Genomic DNA, 21,071 nt, shown 5'->3' on the forward strand with positions numbered 1-21,071 from the left:
ATCGGTAGGTACTCTGGTACCGAAAACCAGGACCAAATGCACCCCCTTTCGTAAGTAGAAGGTCCGGTGAAAGTTGAGGTAGGTAATCCAAGCTGTAACCTGAGTTACCTAGGTTAGACAACAAAGTATGCCAAGTCAGGTACTAGGTTAGGTAGCACCTAGGATATGGTAAGCACTGATTGTAAGATATAGGTGTGTAGTATGCACAGAATCTTAACACTCGATACCTCCAAGGCTTGCTCGACATCTACGGAACCGACAACTTATATATACAACTTCTGTCACTTTTCATCGGGCCGTTCGTTAGGGGTAGCTGACCACCCAAGCCCGTTACATTGCTACCTAACAATAAGAAAACTCCATCATAATGACTAACGGCGGGGTTCATCAAGCGAGAATCAGCTCATTTTTCCTCATGATGTCCTCCATTGGTAGGTGATTATTGGTGCGTCGTGGGCAGATTAGGCAAGGGTTTAATGATTAGATCTCCCAAATCTCCCAAATCTGCAAACCAACAATCTTTCAGGGGCTAAATTAAGAACCATCAAGCTATATCACTACTACACTATGGCTATCCAGGTAGATACACTAACCTAGATCGATTTAAAAAGATGGATAAAATATCTGTAAGGCTGAAATCTTCTTAGGTTCTAAGACCTGACCCCAGATCTCGGATACCTAAAACCTTCAAAGCTGACAGGGTCTCATGGCTGATGACCTACACAATACTACCAACTTACCAGTCTAACCTAGGCACCTCTTTTCATCTGAAGACCACATGACCCATCCGAGCCATCTTTGATACATACCAGGTAGGTATATCTGATCGTCACCGCCTTCCACTGAAAGCCCTGCATTCCTCCTGCACTAGGAATCCTCGGGACTCAACCCATTGGACCCGGACCAACATGGATAATCCAGCCGATCCTATCGCGGAGTTGATCACGAGCTTTAACGAGCTAAACCCCAGCACCGTAGAGCAGTTAGATGAAGAGCCGAGTCCTCTCGAGTTCATGCGGTATGTGGCGCGCAACACTCCCTTTGTAGTGCGGGCCGGTGCTGCTGACTGGTCGGCTACCAAGCGCTGGAACGCCGCATACTTGCGCGAGGCCCTGGCTGGACACCGAGTGAATGTCGCTGTTACGCCATTTGGAAATGCCGATGCCCCTACCTCTGTAGAAGGTGAGGATGAATTAGTCTTCGCCAAACCTCACGAGGAAGACCAGCCTTTCGAGGAATTTCTCGATTACATTATAGCGCAGGAGAAAGCTGAAATTTCTTCACCCGAGAGTGGCGTTGGTGGTGGTGGTGGTGGTAGTGGAGAAGTCAGATATGCACAAACGCAAAACGACAATCTGCGGCACGAATATTCTTTCCTTTACTCGCAGGTCCCGCCGTCGATCCCGTTTGCGCGCATCGCGCTCCAGAAAAGCCCGGACGCCATCAATTTGTGGATCGGCAGCTCCAGATCGGTGACAGCGATGCACCGTGACAATTACGAGAACATTTACGTCCAGGTAGCGGGGCGTAAGCACTTTGTCCTCTTACCAGCCCTCTGTCAGCCGTGCGTCAACGAGCGGGAGCTGGTGCCCGCCTCCTACTCTCGAGAGGGAGATGATAATGCTCTCCGCCTACAAAAGGAGGATGGGGACCACATCCCCTTTGCCATCTGGGATCCCGATCACCCGGCTGAGCGAGCTACCAAATATTCGCATCTGGCCAGGCCCCTTAGAGTGACGCTTGAGCCAGGAGACATGTTCTACCTACCCGCTATGTGGTCAGTGCCATGCCAACTTACCCACCGCTAGGTAGTGACAAGTGCCCACCTGCATACTTACAAAAATCCTCTCTACTAGGTACCATAAAGTTTCACAGTCCTGTTCCGACGAAGGAATTTGTATTGCGGTAAATTACTGGTAAGCCTCCTTAACTAATCCCAACTCAGTCCTCGCCCCCAATCTCACGACCATCTGTTCTAGGTACGATATGGAGTTTAGCGGGTCACTATATCCCCTAGCCACCTTCGTCCGGACCCTTGGTAACCAAGCAACTATGAGTACCTGAACGATGATTCCAATTCTTCTCACGCCCAAGAAAGCGTATCATTTTCCTAGAAAATAGAACAGATAGACAGACTGTCATAGAGCCTGCTGAATTTGAGAGTGCAAAAGCATTCATTGCTAACTCCTAACCTACCTATACCTACCTAGTACCTACCTATGGACAAGGGTTTGGGTGTCAATACATAACAAAATCCTCTTCTTAACCAATACCACCCTCTCTGTGAGCTTAACCCGATACACCCAAACACCTTGCAAGCCAATACACATAACCTGTCACTACTTCTCTCTTCCACTCATCAACTATAGCGACGCATCAAACCCACTTCACTTCCTCCAGAGTTGTTACGTTTGTCCTTCTTCCATGCATCAAACACCAAGTCGAACCCCCAATGAATTCGGGACCCTAGACCCATCACTCAAGAACCGACCCTTATCATCCCCAATCTTCCTCCTAAACAGCGCCAGGTCCTCGAGCAGATCGTGCATGTAATCCCCCACATCGTCACCAGCACCGCCGTTCTCCTCCTCGAACGGCTCCGACTCGTATCCGTCGTCCTCACCACCGTAATATGCCTCGTCAACTAGACTATCGCGTCTACTCTGCACCCCCTCCTTCATCGGCGCACCCACACCCACACCCATACCCATATTCTCCTTCACGTCTTTATCCTCCCTAACGACGACCTCCGGAATCGGGTTCTTAAGACTATCGAGAGCAAGCTTAAGGTGCAGCCTGAGCGCCTCGTTCTCCGTCTGCAGACTGCGGATCTTGCCTTCAGCCACGAGGCTGCGCTCCTCCATCATTCTCTGCATGGATCCCACACGGTTCTGGTACTCCTCCAGCCTCTCCTCGCTCTCTTTCGCAGTGCGCTCACGGCGCTGCGAGTCCGACACCGACAGCTGCAGCAGGCGGATCTCCTCGGCCATGGCCGCGATCTGCGCGTCGCGCTCCGCCGTGCTGATGTGGTCCTGGTTGACGACGGCGCGCGTGCGAATTCGCTTCGCCTGGTCCGCGTACCGCAGCGTCGACAGCGTTTCCTCGTAGTCCGACGGTGCGATGCACGCGATCATCGCCGTCTTGCTGTTGCCTCCTAGGGAGTCCTTGAGCAGCCATGTCAGGATCGAGTCACGGTACGGCACGATGTCTCGGGTCCGCTTTCCACCATTTCGGCTGCTCTGCTTGGGGTCCGCTAGTGCTGCTATCACGCGGCCCAGTGTCGTGAGCGACTTGTTGATGTTGCTACCCTCGCGCAAGCGCGCCCCCGTCGCTTCCGTCGACTTGGCGCGCTCGCTACCCGCCAAATCCACGAGCCGGATCCGCGAGCTACGCTCCGTCGTCTCGTCCGTATCCATGTCATGGTGGATCTGCTTCAGCATGATGGTGAAAACCGCGTGGCTGCGACTACTCGTGTCGTTCATCTTGGTGCTCGCCGTCGTGCGGCTCGAGTCGCCAGCCTTCATGTACCTAAGGATCTCGCCCAGGTTGCGGACAGGCACCTCGGTCAGATCCTTCACGTAGGGGCCCTCGGTGGGGGACTCGCGGATCTTGAGGTAGTAGGGGCCCTGGTTGGGGACGACGGGGACGAGCAGGTCGCGGACATGCTCGTTGTAGACCTCGAAGTAAGACGCGCGCACGTGGTACGAGATGTTGGGCGTCTCGTTCTGCGCGGCCTCGATGCGCTGGAACAGGTCCTCGCACGTGCGCGGGATCAGGCCCGGCTCGTCGGGGGTCCCCATCATCGTGTACGATTTTCCCGAACCCGTCTGGCCGTAGGCGAAGATGCACGTGTGGTAGCCCTCGAAGTTGTGGTCGAGGAAGTCCTCGCCCAGGCAGTTGTACACGTCCTCCTGGTGCGCGTAGTCCTCATCCTCCATGTCGTGGCTCCAGAAGGAGTTGTCGAACGTGAAGGACTTGTCCTCCATCACCTTGCGCGACTTGGCGCGCGTGTTCGCGGGGTCGGCGTCGTTGGGCACGTGCAGTGTGGTCTGTTGCGTGTGAGGGTCCATGCTGATCAGACACTCTGCGCCTCTTTCGATTTCTGCGATTGTAGTTAGTTTACGCAGTCCCTCGATGAATCAATCCAGCGATAAGTCAATCAAGTATGCCATTTTGTAGGCATGGCCATCACCCTATTCCCATCTTTTTTTTCTTTTGTTTTTCCCCGTCCCATGAGCCCACATCGTAGTAGCTGGCAAGACGCTCCCCTCCCCCCTCTCAACTCCCAAAATCCCCATTAAAAATCAGATGATCGCCCACATAGAATAGAAAAAGCACCAATGCATAGTAAAGAAAAAAAAAAAAGGGCAACATACCTCTAGGCAAAAACGCCCTCACGCGCACGACGACTCTCACGTTGCCTCCGGCGTCCATCCTCATGTGCGGCGGCAGTACTCCGTCGCGAGACCTCAGCGACGGCGTCGAGGCCGAGGAGCGCACCTCCCGCATCCTCATATGCATCCCCATACCCATGCTCATGTTGTTGTTATTGTTGTGGTGTTGTCGGGGACGCATTCCAGTCGTCGGAGGTAATGTTGGATTTGAATTCCTGTTGTAATTGGTAGTGGTGGTAGTGGTACTGTCCCGCAGGAATGATGTTCGTAACGCTGGTATGCGTAATAATAGCTTGCTTGGTGCAAGTGGATATGTTGCTGCTGTTGCTGGTAGTGCTGTTAGTAGAAATGGTGATGGTGATGGTGGTAGTGATAGTGTTGGTAGTGGCAGCAGCAGGAATTCGAGTAGTAGTGTCTTGCGGAAGTCGTCGAGAATGTCGCTCGTGCGCAGCTCGTAATATGGGTATGGAATGCCGTAGACGGGCATGGCCTGGCCTCTCTTTTTAGTTACCCTTCTGTATGCGCAGGCAGGCAGGTGGATCTCTCTCTCTCTCTGTCTCTCTCTCTCGCGGCCCCGGTTTTTTTTCTAACTAGTTAAGTTGGTTATTGTTATTTACTTACCAGGTATGGGGTGTGGGTTGCCGGGGCAGCGGGGCTAAACTAACGTTCCACGGGCTGTGATTGGTTTTGGCACACAGGTTGGGGGCGCAATTCTTCGATGGGGTTGGTTGTGTGGGATTGGTGGGATAAGAGGAAGCTGCCACTGGTCAGTGGTCAATGCTAATGCTACACAACTACCTCCAATTTCAATAACTACCTACATGTAGTTAACTTGTTAGTTAAAAAGCACGAGCGCGAGTTCCAGGCGCCCAAGGTTCTGTCCCAAACGGCTGTGATTGATTGATTGATTGATTGCCCCGCGGTGTGTGACGTGAGAAGCGTAAATTGTAAATTGATTGAACGAGGGAGGGGCTATCGGAAATTTCCAACGGTTAACTATGTATTATTATGTAAATATCGAATTGAAAACAAATGTCTGGAATAGATGGACGTCCTGCCTCAGGATAGAACATCGCAGTAGTACTATGTAACCTTAGAATCTTAAAAATATTATCACGGTGGCCGCCTTAGTATAAAGCTGTGTCGCATACTGTCCAGATTCTCTAACGACGAAATCCCAGTTGGAAGGTTATCAGGTACGAAAACTGCAGTAGAGGTTGCGACCTTCTTCCAAAACCTCACCATGAGATGACTATATGGCAAGAGAGAACCCGTTACAGGCGCCTGTTTAACGTTGATGCTGATTATCAAAGCGATTGCCCTCGATGACGCCGAGAAATACATTGCGCGTGCCCTATTCTGTCTAAGTATCATCCTGCCATCGTCTACCAACCAATGCATGTTACAGCATAGGTATATGCATAAACCTTGAGAGCTCTAAATCGTGCGGCATAGATCCGTTTATACCATGAAAGCTCATGCCTTCTGAAGTCCTTTCCCCAGCAGCTCAGTCCCCACCTCCTCTACCAGGGGTTCATCGGGGAATTTCTTCTTCTTGTCCAGTACGGTTCCTTGGGCATCCATAACCTTCAGCAGATCTACCATATCCCCTTCCATCGGCATGCGATATGCTAGATATCCCAATCCTAGCAGCATGCCATGTAGCGCCTCACTAGATGACTCTTCTTGCCGGATAGCTTCTAAAACTGATGCTGCTAGCTCTACTTCACATGCCGCCGTGAGAACATCACCTGCTCCCTCCTCCCTCTTCTTGTAATTTGCAGAGGCAACGTTAAAGAGAAGTGATGATGCTGCAACCCGAATATTATTGTGATTGTCGTCGAGGAAGCTAGATGACAGGAGATCAGTAATAGAGTTTCGTAAGGTCGCATTGTTGATAACCTGGTCCGAGTAAAGGTGGCTCGAGAACAGATTACAAGCCATCTGTAACGTTGTGAGTCGAAGAGGGTAAGGACACCCAGAATCCTTATTCACAGCATTTAGTAAGGCAACAACTGTCGCATGATGCTCCTCCTCTGCGAACCAACCGCTGATTCGTGGGTCCATGAGTGCACATCGGAAGAGGTCTACCACTGTAAACAAAATCTCCTTCGGCAGCTCTTGGGCAGAAGAACGCAAGAAGCCCGAGAATGATTGCAGGTCTGGTAACGTAGCTTGAGAAGGACCCTGGGAAGTTCTAGTTTCAATGAAATGCTTCATCTCTTGGATTGGGGGTTCATCTGCTTTGGGTCCCAGCTTAGACAATAATTTAGGAAGAGGGGGGACCTTTTGGTAGAGCACAGGATTTGACTTGACGGCTTCTAAGTGAGGAAGAGAGAGTTGCATGTGTGGATGAGACGGCTTGGCGAGTCGAGAAAGAAATTCAACATTTCTTTCAAGCGTAAACTTATCTCCGCCCATCCATCGATCTAGTTCTTCACCGTATTGAAAAGTCATGAAAGTAGGTGTCGCCGTAATGGAATACCTTGTAGAAATATCATAGGCTTGTCTTATATCAACCTTGACGAACGTGACGTGTTCTCCATAATCCTTGGCCAAGTTGTCATACAGAGGATAGAGTACTTTGCACGGGCCGCAGGATGCCATTGTGAAGAAGATGATGGCGCACGATCCATTAATCTTGGTGTTTTGCAGAATTTTGTCCAAGACTTGAATATTGGTGACATTCATGACTGTTGAATTTCGAGAAGAGGTAGTAGCTTTGCTGGGCTGAGTTGGGACATTGTCCTGGATGCCAAGTAACCCGCCTTGCTGAGCCTTTCTTTCCTCAACCATCTGCGCCAGCCTAGGCTGCAACATCATACCCAGTGGTGAATCGAGAACGGTTTGGGGCATATTTGTGATGTGCTCTGGGATTCCTTTGCCAATTAGGAACATGGAAAAGTCATTGCTGAAGTTGTTGCAGTTGTGCCGGAAAAGATCATATGCCTACGAGGTCAGTATGTCATCAACTTTCTCCTGGGCCATATTAAAATACCTGAGGAGTATATATTTCTCGTAATGAATCAAGATATTCAACTATAACCTCCATTGGTAGTTCGGTTTTCCCAAGATGGATTCTTTCAAGAGGTTGGCCTAAATGAGAAGTGCCTGGACGGATCGTACGGATACCGCCGTCATAGACGTACTCCATGCCATCTAATTCTATCGAAGTGTGATAAATGGCATCAAGTTGAAATCCCAGCAGTCCAGCAGACATCTGCTTCGCCAACCCTCCAGATAAGTCGTAGGTAAGAAGGTGGACATCCATCATGACGGGGTTTGATTGGGTGAACTATTCTAACAAGTGGCGGGATATCAGTATGAACTTAAAGTCTTATATATCGCGGTAGTAATGTGATTCAATGTTGAAAATGAAGTGAATAGTTACTATATACCCTAGGTTAGGTATGTATGTGAATAAATATGATTTGAAAAGGAAAAAAAGGAATAATTATGAAAGGCAACGACATATACGTCACACTTCAAGTTTGAGGCAACATTGAAGTCTCAAGTGCACCTGCCTTCAGTTGTTCAATAGAAGATACTTGGGTACTGTCACAGGCAGTGAACACTGACGTGGCTGGTGAATTTGAACTTGAAGAAGGTTCCAGTTTCACTCCAAAGTTTAATTCATGTGGCGGTGCAATGTTGTGCAGTGCATTGAGCCTGGAGAGATCCATGATCTTGATAACCCAAGGATCAGGGATGGATATTATTAGGTAAGGCATAAGAGCCGGGGAACTAACTTAAGTACGGCGTACTAACCTAGGTAGGTGACTAAAATGGCCCATAGTTCCAAGAATGCCTAGAATTTCAGAATTTCGAGTCGCAAACCCACCTATTATATTCAACGTTACTGCTAAATTGTTCACTAAAAATTCCCAAGTCTAGGGGTTAGTTAACGGATAAGGAACTTAATTGGAAGCGGTGGAATTGGAGGAAAATCTTCGAACAACCGTTTTTTTTTCTTTCTTTTTTTACAAGATTGGCATTTCTTTTTCAATCTTGATTTGAACAAGTTGCATCTAGTTACATACTTGCAGTGTCTACCTAGGGTACTTCCTATTTTGTACCTACTACTTACAGTCTTACACTTGTATCTCGTGTCGCCCCCCCCTTTTTTCCACATTACCCTATCAAATAACTGCCCCTATACGGCATTGATCCTCGCATTTGTCTAGTTTTAGACTTTTATTTCATCTTGTAACTTGTTCATTCAACTTTTCGCCGTTTCGACGTTTCACTCGTTCTGCCTTTTCCACAAACCATTTTCATTCTTCTTTTTCCCTTATTCCATTCCTTTCCCTTTATTTATTCACTTCGCCTTTTCTTCAATTACCCCAGAAAATACTGGGGAATGCTTTGCATGTCAAGGTTATGAGGAGAACATCAGTCTCTTTGCCTACTAAGCAAGTCCACCACGACCCTCACGAAAAACCAGCGCGTTACGACTCGGGCCACCGAGAACCCGGCATCGTGGAGAAATTACAAACCGCCACCATGAACCAGGCCCAGAAGACGCGATGGGTCAAGACCACGGCCATCGTTGTTTTCCTGGTGTTCCTGTTCTACTACTTTTCGCCTAAAGGCGTCGAAGTTTATAACGGTGGTACGTGACAGATATCATACTGCGATTCCCTTGCGATGGCTTTCCCAACTAATATTCATAGTATCGCATACCGGAGGCCAAGTCCCCTCGGACTCATCGTACGGAACTGACCGATGTACAAAATCGTTTTCTAAGGATAAACCAATTGTACAATATGTTAGCATGATCGACGCTGGCAGCACTGGATCTCGAATCCACGTCTATAAGTTCAACAACTGCGGCCCGACCCCAGAGCTCGAGAAGGAAGATTTCAAGATGACCGAGAAGAGCGTTGGTGGTCTTAGCAAGTATAAGGACGACCCTATTGCTGCCGCGAAGACCTTGGACGATCTTATGGCCGTCGCTATGTCTAGCATCCCCGACAAGTTGAAGGGTTGCTCCCCTATCGCTGTCAAGGCAACTGCTGGTCTACGAATGATCGGAATCGAAGCTAGTAAGAAGATTTTGGACACCGTTCGTGAGCACCTCGAAAAGGATTACCCGTTCCCCGTCGTTTCGAAGGAGGAGAATGGTGTTGCGATCATGGACGGTGCCGATGAGGGTGTGTATGCTTGGATCACAACCAACTACCTCCTTGGCAAAATTGGGTTCCCTGAGCAGAGCCCCACCGCCGCTGTTTTTGATCTCGGTGGTGGCTCTACGCAGATTGTCTTCGAGCCTACGTTTAAGGGACTTTCCTCGGGTGGCATGCCAGAAAAGCTAGCTGAGGGCGACCACAAATACAATCTCTCATTCGGTGGGCGCAAGTTTGAATTGTATCAGCACTCTCACCTGGGCTATGGTTTAATGGCTGCCCGCAACGCGATCCACCTGAGTGTGTTGAACGACATCTACCAGGAGGAGAAGGACACGGCCTTTTTGAAGAAGCCAATCCTGAACCACCCTTGCATCAACGCAGGCCAAAGTGATATGATCAAGGTGCAGCTGGATGAAGACAGCCCTCTCGGCAGCGGCGAAATCAAGCTAAACATGTCCGGCCCGGCCACCCCGGCGCCAGCGCAGTGTCGCGCACTTGCCGAGCGCATTTTGTACAAGGATGCAGACTGCACACTGGCACCATGTTCATTCAATGGTGTGCACCAGCCATCTCTGGCCAGGACTTTTGCGACTGAGGATGTGTACATCTTCTCGTACTTCTTCGACCGAACCAAGCCCCTGGGAATGCCAGACTCATTCACGCTACGCGAGCTCCACGACCTCACGAACTCAGTTTGTGGCGGTGAGGAGACCTGGGGCATCTTCAGCAAGGTTCCCAAGGCCCTCGATGAGCTACGCAAGCGCGGGGAGTACTGCCTCGATCTCAATTTCATGATGGGCTTGCTACATAGTGGATATGAGATGCCGATTGATCGCGAGGTCAGGATCGCCAAGAAGATTAAGGGGAATGAGCTGGGCTGGTGTCTAGGAGCTAGGTAAGCCAATCTCCTTTTCTCCTTATACCAATTGATCTACGCGGATTACTAATGTGATACGTAACCACAGTCTACCCCTATTAGCCAAGAACTCTGGCTGGTCCTGCAAACTCACGCAGTCTTATTAATCTGCATAATAACCCATCAACATATGCTAAACACTAAAGTGTTACCTTTGGTCCCCGGCGGGAAAGGGGAAGGATATGCATATGGTATAGCCAGGTCCACACTAATTCTCCTCCACATCAAATAATCCACATGCCGCATAGAAAAAACCACCTACCAACTTAATGGAATGAAAGGGGAAGCACACGGAACAATTATAACCAACAATAACAACAAACTTGGCGGGTGATGGTGATGGTGGTGGTAGGGGGACCGGTTGTTTGTCCCAAATGAAAAAAGGCCGGCGTTATTCGGATCATGACGACCAAAACAGGGTCGTATGTAAAATGGTGGAGTGGGAAACACCATGAAATGAAAATGGCCGCCTCCCTTCCTCCCTCCGTCCTGAGAAGATGAGAGGGGGGTAAGAGGCGAATAACAATCAAGGCCGTTATATAAGATAGGATGGGTAGGCAGGTGGTCTACCTAGCCTACCTAACCTTTATTAGAGATACATAGGTCGTACGTAATGCAATGCACCGAAAAGAAAAAGACTCATACCAAGTAATGTTGAACATCCAACGTCGTGAAATGCCTAACATATGAAGCCATGCGTATGTGAAAGCGAGTACGTGACCGATTAACCAGTCCTAGGTACCTAATATCGTATCAAGTAGTTATCTCCATGCATAGCTACCCTAGGGGGGTACCTACACACCCAATACACACGGGCATTTTAGTAGGTACATGTAGTTATATGTATGCTTACCTACCTCTCAGGCTAACTACCCAAGTAGTAGCAAGCACCTATGCAGATTACCTAGATATCAGGTCATTCCCAGAATCTCAAATTTGCCAACTCAGTGATTCAGTAATAGTATTTAGTTAATTCCTCCCCATCTAGTTATGTAGATAAAAAACCCCCGAAGCTAATCCCGTCTATACCTAGGTAATTTAATTATATAACTCCCCTGATCTATGTATGTATGTATGACACCCGATCCCCCTATTGAAAACCTTCCTTGTCTACCTATTTGATGTTACGCCGTGCTATGCTATGCTATGCCATGCTATGCCCCTTTTTTTTCCGTTTTGGATTCCGATATGATATGAAAGTGCGTATGTGAGGTAGAGGAGGGGGAGATAGGTACTGGATACCCATATACCTAGGTTAGGTAAGTCTCTCTACAAAGGCGCCCCCACCTCCGCCAGCACATCCTCGACCACGTCCTCGGGCGCAACACCCTCAAGCAGCGCCTCAACAGCCGACAGATCGCTGCCCCACTGCATGCTGCGCTCGCGCGCGGGGTCGACGATGCGGATGCGGTGGGGGTATATCTTCTTGGCGGCGAGGGCGACGAGGGAGGGGGTGACGTAGTCGAGGCCGTGGAGGGCGGCGAGGCACTTGGCGAGGTGGCCGAAGTGCTTGGTGGCGTGGGGGGAGGCGCAGCTGCCGCCGGGCGCGACGGCGCGGTGCATGCGCAAAAAGGTCACGATGTTCATCTGGTACCGCAGCACCTCGATGTCCTGGTGCACGGAGAGGGCCAGCTGCGCGAGCGTCGCGATGTCCGACTCGCTGAGCGAGGGGAAGATCGACGAGGTCGAGCGGAAGCTGACGCCTGAGATGCTGTCGCGGACGTTGGTGTTGAGGCGCAGGTTGTCGGGGCCCCGGGTTCGAGGGCCTCGCGGGGTGCTGGTGAATGCGGCGGCGGTGGAGTCGGTGATGCTGCGGCGGACGACGCTCGATTCGCTGTTGAGACTGGGTGAGTCCTGCCCGGTGCTGTCGCTGTACCCGGTGTCGTATTCTCCGTCCTCTTGGTGGGCGAAGCCGTCCTCGGGGTCGTGCCAGTGCGAGATGTAGAAGAAATCGTTCAGGTGCGAGACGAGCCGCGCGGCACCGTTGGTCTCGAGGACGGCGACAAACAGGAACTGCTTAGGGGCTGTCTGCACACTGGTCCGCGTGAGGATACGCCGGGTGCGTAGCAGTTCTAAGCACTGGATCTGGACATCTTTGGGGGCGAGGTTGAGGTTCTTGGCTACGATCACATTGGCGATCTGCGGTGGAACCGTCATCGCGCTGGTGGTGCCATGGCTGCTGTTACGACTGTGATGTCCTGGGCGGAAGTAGGAAGACGACTCGGTGCCGGGGCGTCGAAGGGGAGACGCGGTTGGATCGCGGGGATTCGGTTTAGGGCCCGGTGAAAAGGACTGATGGGCTTTTGGTGTAGGCGGTGGGAGCAGGATGGCGGCGGCAAGGTCATCGAGGGTAGTGTAGCGGGTACAGTTTACGATAACGGAGGGAAGGTTAAAGGTCTGCGAGGCTACAAGCCTTACTTCTTCGACTAAACCATCGAGCTCGGGGGCGTCGGTGGTGACGATGCAATGCTCGCGGCTGGTTAAACATAATAATGCTGCTAAATCCAAATCCCCCAAGCCGTGGATCCTACGCAAGAGGTCCTCATCCGCCATCGAATGACTGTGATATCAATGTCTCGCTATCCATGGAAGTCACATTTGGGATTTGTTCCTAGAAGTTGATTATTAATTAGAAATGATTGTTATTCGAGGGGATGGGAATACAGTAGGTTAGTATTATTATGTTGAGTTGGAAGTTTAAAGGTTTAGGTTTAATGATTGATGCTATCCATCAATTGTAAAGCGTCCGAGCCCCCCCAATCTCGGGGAATACATTTAGCTGGGGCCGCCCGTCTAGGCACTCTCGGCCCGGCCTATCGCATCATGTGTATTTATGTAACTTTAGAGCTAAAATCACTCTTATTGATCCATTTCACCCTATTTTTATCCCAATCATACATAAATATCACGGATAACCCGGAAATAACACTGCAAATCGTACATTCTTCATGCTGTTGATGCTATTCCTTATACTGCACCCATTCCCCCTTTTTAAAATAGTTGCATATTTACAACTACATATGACTATGCATTCCAATCCACAACACTCGGCCCATCGTTCACACGACCGCTATGTCGGCGATAAGTCAGTCTATGATATTGGATAATGTTGAAAAACTACAACGAGCAAAAGTACAGTAATACGGCATTTTAAAACACCAAGTGACAAAGCAGCAACGCAGCATTGCAACAACGCATTACTCACGATCCCTTCCAGAATTTTGGATCGACCTTGTCATCCGCTGCAGGCGCTGCGCGGTCGTGTCGCTTCTCGAAGTCGGCGTTATGCCTTTCGACTTCCTGTTTCTGCTCGTCACTCAAGCCCGATTTGACATTCCCGCTGGGCATGCCCTGGCCGTGGAGCTTGGGGCTGGGTGTGCCCTTGCCCTGAGGACCTTTGAGCGCCTCACCTCCTTTCTGGCTTGCCGCGTTCGCGATGCTCCCGCCAGTGGGACTGCTCCCCGTCTCCGTCGCCTCCTTGGATCGCGAGCCGCCGGACTGCGCGCTGGCTGACTCGGCAGACTTGATGCCGGATTCTTTGTCCGCTGCCTTGTTCATGCTCTTCGAGAGCCCGGCCTTGGTTGGTCCTCCCCCAGTTCCCTTTCCCACGTCGGGTGGGGCTGGGCCAGGGTGCTCGGCTGACTGTTGCGCGTTGCTTGATGCTGGCTGGGCCTGAGGATCTCCTCCTTTGGGGTCTCCCTCGCCATCACCGTAACCCTGTGCGTTGGCACGGGAAGTAGTGGTTATGCCGCGATAAGCTTGTGGACCGCGGACGCGAGCGGCCCGCAAGGCGTTTAAGGTGTGACTAATACGGATAGCGACCATCGTGAACGTGAAGCCAATGATTTGTTACTGTTGAATAATTAATAGTGTAGGAACTTTATTTTGCGTAGACAAGTATAAACTGGCAAGCTTTTGTAGTCAATTTAATGTGGTGTAGAAAGCTCAAAGGCGTCACCAGCATAACTGTGATGGCATGTGTTGCCATATTGGCATGATGAAGTATGACATCATGACAAATATACTATGGATAGAGGCTCTTTACCTAAGTCAGTACCATAAGAAAATAGGGTCGGGTCAATATTTCGTAGCACGATGCCTAGGTAGGTACATATAAGTTCAACACTTCACCTTTTCACGCCATCCTACCTAGGTATCTACATGTACATTGAGTAGGCGAATCATGGCTAGGATCCATGGATGTTTGGTATATATAATATGTACCAGTATTTTATACAAAGTACTATATATATTTAAACATTGATTTCCATCTCATTCGCCATGCGCATTCATATCTATGCGTTACATGCAGTCAACGAAGACAACGAAAACGTGGTTGAATCAGAAGAACCTGTGAAGCATGCCGGTCACAACTTTAGCAGTTTAGGTACCTACATGGTTACAGTGACTTATTGGGCTCGTTCCACTATCTAGACGCCAGGATGCTGTGTAGGACGCTCTGGACGCCTAACTACAGGCTTACTGGCTACAGCACCCTCAAAACTTAAAACCTTAAAACCATCCAGGGATCGATTGGGGGGAATTGGGGGGGATTGGGGGGGTGATTGTGGCTGTCTTGAATGTTCTAGCCACTGATTTGATCTCGTGCTCACTATAAGCCAGGTACAACCTTAGATTCCATAGGTACAGCGCCTTATCAGTTGCTGCATCAGGTAAGTATCGGCGTAGGTCCGAGCAGCATTACCTTATCCATCCTCCATCATCCATCAATGCAGGTGATTGATTACCTTGGCCTAGACCTCAAACAAGTACAACTTTAACAACTACAACAACAATAACAACAACACAATCAATACTACCGATTCACTACATCGCGTTCACAAGCTAACTTCTTGTTGATAAAAAGAAGTTAAAAAACTCACCTCTTTTAATACGACCCATACCTTCAATTTTTCTTGTTCAACCATCAACCACTTTCTCAACTCCACTAAGAGCCGCCGAGGTCGACCTTCATCATGGCTTCTAAAGGGAAGAAGGTTCTATTGAAGGTACCGATATATATCCCCTACACAATAACAACTGATATGATTCTCCATTCATCTTTTATTTTGATTCTATTACACACTAACGCATTAAATTCCAGGTTATCATACTTGGTGATAGCGGTGTCGGCAAGACGAGCTTGATGAATCAATATGTATGTTACGGCCATCGATACGGCAATCCTCTTGCGATTCCTGTACCCGAGTCCAAGATAACACGAGGCTGATCCTATTTTTTCTATAGGTCAACAAGAAGTTTAGTGCCAGCTACAAGGCGACCATCGGAGCCGATTTCCTAAACCGAGAGGTCTTGGTTGATGACCGACAAGTCACGATGCAGGTACGAAGCCGAGACAGATAATCAACACCACCCTTCAATAGGAACTAATCCATAGTAGCTTTGGGACACAGCCGGCCAAGAGCGCTTTCAGTCTTTAGGCGTCGCATTCTACCGAGGTGCCGATTGTTGCGTACTAGTCTTCGATGTCAACAACTCCAAGAGCTTCGATGCGCTAGATAGCTGGAGAGATGAGTTCTTAATCCAAGCTTCGCCGCGGGACCCCGAGAATTTCCCTTTCGTAAGGAGACCATCACATTTGCTATTCGAAGACATTTGACTTACAATATTGTTTAGGTCGTACTGGGAAACAAGATTGATGTTGAGGAGAGCAAGCGAGTCGTAAGCAGATCTGATCTTCTAATCAGCGATATCACCAGCTTACACTATGCAGATTTCGAGTAAGCGAGCAGCAACTTTCTGCCACTCCAAAGGCGATATTCCCTACTTCGAGACCAGTGCCAAAGAGGCTGTCAACGTTGAGCAAGCATTTGAAGGTACTATCTCCACCACCGAAAAAAGAGCCCCCCACTACCCATGTTAAGCTCGACTAACCTCATATCATAGTCATCGCACGGAATGCGCTAGCTCAGGAAGAGTCGGAGGAGTTCAGTGGAGATTTCCAGGACCCTATCAACATTCACATCGAGAACGACCGCGACGGATGTGCATGCTAAGCATTTTATGGGCCTTAAATGTCCCTAGCATATCGTCCTATCGTGTGTTGTCCCGGCCTTTTCACGACTCATCCTATTGACTAGCATTGGTCCATTTATATGCAGTTCATTTGCGCCTTCTCAACCATCATTTGCCTCTTTGTATGCGAGACATCAGGTTTAGGGGGAGAAAGCTCCAGGGACGAGTTACGGACTCGGAGCAAGTGGAAAATAGAACCACGGACGTAATAAGTGTGTATAGAGCAGTATATGCATCGCATTTTGGTTTGTCCCGTGGGTATGGGATTGTACAGTCGAGTCTTGGGCGTCCCGTCATGGTATATTTGACCCAGGACTTTATTGATGCATCAATTTTGATATTTTCCCAGTCAGCATTCAGAAGTGTTCCTCTTTTTTTTTTTAGTTATCATGTCACCAAATTCTCATGATATGATTGCATGTTGAGCTTGTGATAATGTTTATAAGTCCAAGTATGGGCATGTGACGATATCTGTCGATTCCCGTGACTGTCTTAGTAAATACTGCCCCTGACTTGAACATTGAAGATGTCACTACGGAGTATGATGCCTGACTAAATGAATTTCGTGGTGGATTTGAATAACTAAGTAGGCATTTCTAAATCTTCAATTTTATATTATAGTGTGGATTATATGATTGTACCATAGAATATTTTATGAGGCTCTGATGTAGTTTAAATGAAGTTATTAGGATTAGTGCATACTACAGGCTATGACCCCAAAGCGTACTTTGGTATGATTACGAGGAGCACTGTATGTCATCCATTCCAAGTTCTTTATAGTGAAACACTACGTAGAGGGCCAGGGGTATAAAAAGTCTCGGCATTTTTTCAAAACGCCGGCGGCGCGGGAACAATAAGTTTACTTACCCTGTTATGCAGTGCAGGCAGTGCAGTAGATACCTAGGGTAGGTGCCTACTGTAGGTACCTACAAGATGTAGTGATTGCTAACCACATGCATTGTAACCAATTCATTTGACGTTCTCAATCGTGAATCCTTTTCCACATGTACTGTAGTTTTAACATGTTTCACTATCTTTAACCTCACTCTCTCTAACCCTCGCTTTTAGAATCAATATTCATTCCCTTCACTCTATTTGTCGTTTTTGTGTTCTTTCTGGCTTCTAGGCCTATCTTTTAGAACTATTAAATTCGACTCTCTCGTTAAACCTGAATAGACAATACATGGTTCCATTCCCACGCGATCCGTTTTCGCTTTTCGATTCTAGACTTCGGAATACTTGCGAATTTACTTCTGCGCCAACCTCCCATCCGCCAACATGGTATTACAGGATCCCATAGCTATACCGGCCGAGATAAATGCACAATATGACGCTCCCAGACGAAGGCTTTCCGAACCACCCGCGCCATCCGATGATCTGCCCGGCTCGTCCAGTTCCTGGGGAACCATACCGAGTTTAAGGCCGAAGCCTGGGTCGTGGAAAATGGCAAGAAGGACTATGGGCATCATTCTTTTACTAGTTACCGTGTTTCTCTGGACAGTATCGAATTTCCTCGCCAGCGTGAGTATATTCCATCTTAGGTCGCTAGACGTACAAACTTGCAAATATGTTCAAGGGATAGTAAAAGAGCAGAAAATTAATTCCGATTATGGCAGTCCATCTTTTCCGACCAAACCTACGATAAACCTTTCTTCCTAGTTTACATTAATGGGTCCATTTTTGCGCTGTCCCTGATCCCGATATCCATAAAATACGTAATACAGAATGGCGGCATCACACGCGTGAAAAATATGGCGATGCAGGAGTGGAGAATACGGTACCGTGGGGTTGAGAGGTTAAAGACACAGGAAGAGGAGGAAGACATCACGGCAGGAGAGCACTTACTTGCGGACGATGATGGAAGCTTCGAGATCATCGATCCGGCAACACCCTCAGACAAGCTGTCGTTTGTGGAAACGGCCAGGTACAGTCTTGAATTTTGCCTTATCTGGTTTCTGGGAAATTATTTCGCATCGGCGTGTCTCGAATATACGAGTGTGGGTAGCGTGACGATCCTAACATCGACGAGCAGCGTGTGGACCCTCATTGCATGTGCCATCATGCGCATCGAGCCATTCTCCATCCGAAAGCTGGTGGGCGTCCTCGCCTCGCTCGCCGGCGTCGTGCTCATCTCCACCGTGGACTTGTCAACCAAGGATAACGACGACAATCGCGGGAATTTCCCGCATAAGAGCCAACAGCAGATCGCCATTGGCGATGCCATGGCCCTCTTCAGCGCCGTAGTTTATGGGCTGTACGTCGTTATATTGAAGGTGCGCATGGGCAACGAGGACCGCGTTAACATGCCCCTGTTTTTCGGCCTCCTGGGAGTTTGCAACTTGGTTTTACTATGGCCGCTCTTCTTCATCCTGCACTTTACAGGGATCGAAACGGTAAGTGCATACATAAATGCCTTTTCATGGGCTTGTTTGCTGCGGTGGTGTATGCGGAATTGCTAATGCAGAATAGTTTGAGTTACCTCCGAGTGGCAATATCTGGTCCATCATCATTGTAAGCTATTCTAAAGTTGTTCACCCGACGCACACCGAATCAACGGCTAACCACTGATACACAGCTCAACTCTATATCTTCGTTCATATCCGATATGTCGTTTGCTTACGCTATGCTTCTCATGACCCCCCTGGTCGTGACCGTCGGGCTGTCCTTGACCATTCCGCTATCTTTGATTGGCGAGATGATCCAGTACGAGCAGTACTCAAGCTTTGTGTACTGGATCGGCGCTGCCATTGTTTTGCTCTCTTTCATCTTCATTAATCACGAAAGTCGTGACGAGGACGAGAAAGTTAAGGCGACCCCGGAAAGGGGGGTATTAGATCGAGTGGCTGAGCCATGAAACATTTGAAGTCCTTCATGTTCATGTTCATGTTCAATACATACCTGGTTTAGGGTATATACGTGTGTTATTTTTTTGAAGCGGCAGCCAATGGATAGGTTACTTACTTGGGCAAAGGGTTAAAGACTGAGGCGACGGCGTTCACGGTTCAGGAATAATTGTTGCATTCATAGAGGCTCGAATTGGTAAATGGGCCACTGAGCATCACGTTACGTACTTACATACATACTTACCTAGGTGCCCACATAGCAGGTAGATTAGGGGTTTGATATTCGATAGACAAGAATACCCTTTGAAGTAGGTATATTCAGTAAAGCTGTTTTACTATCAGGACTTATTACATATAGGTACTCACCTGGGCAGTTAAGTAACTAACTTGTCTGGGTAGTAAATAGGTATTCAAGCATTTAGATATGCGTTACATGGTGGTAGTACAGACTTGATCATGTTCATGTATGGTGCCGAGGCGTTGGTGACATTTCATTTCATGGCATGGCTACCTATATTGTATGCGGTAGGCAAGCCATGCTTCAGAGTATGGTTAATTTATACGAAGGACCTATCAATGAAATTTTGTATTATCAAACTACCTACCTAGACTTTGGCTTCGGCCGAAGTCAGGGGCGTTGTTTGGCGTTTTCTTTGGTCGCTCTTTTTCTTTTTCCTCTCCTTTTCATTCGTCCGTAAATGACTTGCCCAGACGGCTGGGTGAGACTTGCATATGTACGGCCTGCAAACTAAGATATCGCTTTTGCCTAGTAAACATGCATAGTTCTTGACGGGATCTGAGAAGTTTTGGTGGTGGTAGCTAACGGTCGAGTCAGTTGTAGGTAGTATTTCAATGTTGCTTCACACGCAATACATCTTAGTAGGTTACATAGTACATACATACCAAAGTGCTACATAGTACCGTACCTAGATCTATAATAGTACCAGTACCTACATATGTATCGATGCAACGACGGATATGTAACCATGGAATCATGAATAATCTTCAATGTTCTTTACAACTCAACGTCAAGTTATGTAATACCTACCCCTAAGCTAAGCAGGTACCGAGGTTCCTTGCCTACTTACCTAGGTCCTAGGCACAGTCATTGGTTTCTACATATATCTAGGAACATAACTACTACATCATCGAAGCTAAACTAGCAGCAGATATTTTTCCAAGCCCGTTTCGGAGACTATTTAGCTCTCCACCCCGTCCCCCCCCCCCCCTTCCAAGGCTAGTTAGTTCCTTGCGGTTAGGTCATAGCATGCCTAACTTGGGACGTGGGATGACGTACGTTGATGAATCGATCTCTGTAAAGAAAAAGAAAAAAATCGTGTTGACTAGGTTAGGTATTCAGGGCAAGGCGGTATGGGGCCAGATCGGGTGCTATTTACGTAGGTAGGTGTTCTAGTTTCCAAGATCACAAGGCGCGGGCGGGTATCGTGGCGTACCATGCTAACCTAGTGTACTACCTAATGTAGTGTGTGTGTGTGTATATGTGTGTGTATGTGTGTGGGTGTGGGTGTGTATTGTCACTCACCCGCTGTGTATCGCTATGTACGCTGTGTTGTTGTGCTGTGCCATCTACATATGTATGTATACAATCATCACTCACTCCTACCCCTGGCCCGTGTTTTAAAACGGTAACATCTTTTCTTTTCTTTAGAGGCTTGATTTCTTCCTTTTTGTTTTCATTTTTGGCTGAATTTGGACTTTTGCTTCTTGCACTTTTTCATGTTCGTCGCCGGCG

At 48.5% G+C, this 21,071-nt stretch overlaps 7 protein-coding genes across 7 annotated transcripts; 4 read left to right on the forward strand and 3 right to left on the reverse strand.

Moving 5' to 3' along the window:
- Positions 1-908: 908 nt before the first annotated feature.
- On the forward strand, positions 909-1,808 carry GGS25DRAFT_521408 (putative pla2g4b; the record flags this gene model as incomplete). Its single annotated transcript, XM_049264059.1, has 1 exon — positions 909-1,808. One exon carries the CDS (start codon positions 909-911, stop codon positions 1,806-1,808), a length of 900 nt encoding a protein of 299 aa, XP_049116379.1.
- Positions 1,809-1,941: 133 nt separating this feature from the next.
- GGS25DRAFT_514197 (uncharacterized protein) lies at positions 1,942-7,665 on the reverse strand (the record flags this gene model as incomplete). The annotated part of the gene is made up of 5 exons (XM_049262967.1): positions 1,942-1,975; positions 2,473-4,102; positions 4,377-4,884; positions 5,913-7,343; positions 7,393-7,665. 5 exons carry the CDS (start codon positions 7,663-7,665, stop codon positions 1,942-1,944), a joined length of 3,876 nt encoding a protein of 1,291 aa, XP_049116380.1.
- Positions 7,666-8,221: 556 nt separating this feature from the next.
- GGS25DRAFT_489365 (guanosine-diphosphatase) lies at positions 8,222-11,088 on the forward strand. Its single transcript, XM_049260892.1, has 3 exons — positions 8,222-9,006; positions 9,068-10,418; positions 10,489-11,088. The coding sequence occupies exons 1-3, from the start codon at positions 8,775-8,777 to the stop codon at positions 10,544-10,546; spliced, it is 1,641 nt and encodes a 546-aa protein (XP_049116381.1). The 5' UTR covers positions 8,222-8,774; the 3' UTR covers positions 10,547-11,088.
- A 472-nt stretch (positions 11,089-11,560) lies between these two features.
- Positions 11,561-13,216, reverse strand: GGS25DRAFT_266309 (uncharacterized protein). Its single transcript, XM_049257349.1, has 2 exons — positions 13,104-13,216; positions 11,561-13,050 (listed from the first exon to the last, which is right to left on the reverse strand). Exon 2 carries the CDS (start codon positions 12,990-12,992, stop codon positions 11,709-11,711), a length of 1,284 nt encoding a protein of 427 aa, XP_049116382.1. The 5' UTR covers positions 12,993-13,050; positions 13,104-13,216; the 3' UTR covers positions 11,561-11,708.
- Positions 13,217-13,593: 377 nt separating this feature from the next.
- GGS25DRAFT_266307 (uncharacterized protein) lies at positions 13,594-14,567 on the reverse strand. Its single transcript, XM_049257348.1, has one exon. The coding sequence runs from the start codon at positions 14,262-14,264 to the stop codon at positions 13,641-13,643; it is 624 nt and encodes a 207-aa protein (XP_049116383.1). The 5' UTR covers positions 14,265-14,567; the 3' UTR covers positions 13,594-13,640.
- A 576-nt stretch (positions 14,568-15,143) lies between these two features.
- On the forward strand, positions 15,144-16,970 carry GGS25DRAFT_489371 (small GTPase superfamily). Its single transcript, XM_049260893.1, has 7 exons — positions 15,144-15,448; positions 15,544-15,597; positions 15,687-15,782; positions 15,841-16,020; positions 16,077-16,121; positions 16,174-16,276; positions 16,347-16,970. The coding sequence occupies exons 1-7, from the start codon at positions 15,416-15,418 to the stop codon at positions 16,454-16,456; spliced, it is 621 nt and encodes a 206-aa protein (XP_049116384.1). The 5' UTR covers positions 15,144-15,415; the 3' UTR covers positions 16,457-16,970.
- Positions 16,971-17,352: 382 nt separating this feature from the next.
- GGS25DRAFT_489374 (uncharacterized protein) lies at positions 17,353-20,012 on the forward strand. Its single transcript, XM_049260894.1, has 4 exons — positions 17,353-17,996; positions 18,092-18,868; positions 18,945-18,986; positions 19,051-20,012. Exons 1-4 carry the CDS (start codon positions 17,754-17,756, stop codon positions 19,327-19,329), a joined length of 1,341 nt encoding a protein of 446 aa, XP_049116385.1. The 5' UTR covers positions 17,353-17,753; the 3' UTR covers positions 19,330-20,012.
- Positions 20,013-21,071: the final 1,059 nt, after the last annotated feature.

Source organism: Hypoxylon fragiforme, assembly GCF_022984875.1.
Source record: "Hypoxylon fragiforme strain CBS 206.31 chromosome Unknown GGS25scaffold_5, whole genome shotgun sequence".
Classification (NCBI taxonomy): Eukaryota; Fungi; Ascomycota; class Sordariomycetes; order Xylariales; family Hypoxylaceae; genus Hypoxylon; species Hypoxylon fragiforme.

Coding starts and splice junctions, on each gene's coding strand:
- GGS25DRAFT_489365 (XM_049260892.1), top strand. CDS start 8,775: ATGAGGAGAACATCAGTCTCTTTGCCTACTAAGCAAGTCCACCACGAC. Junction 9,007..9,067: donor CGTCGAAGTTTATAACGGTG/GTACGTGACAGA, acceptor TAATATTCATAG/TATCGCATACCGGAGGCCAA. Junction 10,419..10,488: donor GGCTGGTGTCTAGGAGCTAG/GTAAGCCAATCT, acceptor ACGTAACCACAG/TCTACCCCTATTAGCCAAGA.
- GGS25DRAFT_266309 (XM_049257349.1), bottom strand. CDS start 12,992: ATGGCGGATGAGGACCTCTTGCGTAGGATCCACGGCTTGGGGGATTTG.
- GGS25DRAFT_266307 (XM_049257348.1), bottom strand. CDS start 14,264: ATGGTCGCTATCCGTATTAGTCACACCTTAAACGCCTTGCGGGCCGCT.
- GGS25DRAFT_489371 (XM_049260893.1), top strand. CDS start 15,416: ATGGCTTCTAAAGGGAAGAAGGTTCTATTGAAG. Junction 15,449..15,543: donor GGAAGAAGGTTCTATTGAAG/GTACCGATATAT, acceptor ATTAAATTCCAG/GTTATCATACTTGGTGATAG. Junction 16,021..16,076: donor ACCCCGAGAATTTCCCTTTC/GTAAGGAGACCA, acceptor AATATTGTTTAG/GTCGTACTGGGAAACAAGAT.
- GGS25DRAFT_489374 (XM_049260894.1), top strand. CDS start 17,754: ATGGTATTACAGGATCCCATAGCTATACCGGCCGAGATAAATGCACAA. Junction 17,997..18,091: donor TATCGAATTTCCTCGCCAGC/GTGAGTATATTC, acceptor CGATTATGGCAG/TCCATCTTTTCCGACCAAAC. Junction 18,869..18,944: donor ACTTTACAGGGATCGAAACG/GTAAGTGCATAC, acceptor AATGCAGAATAG/TTTGAGTTACCTCCGAGTGG.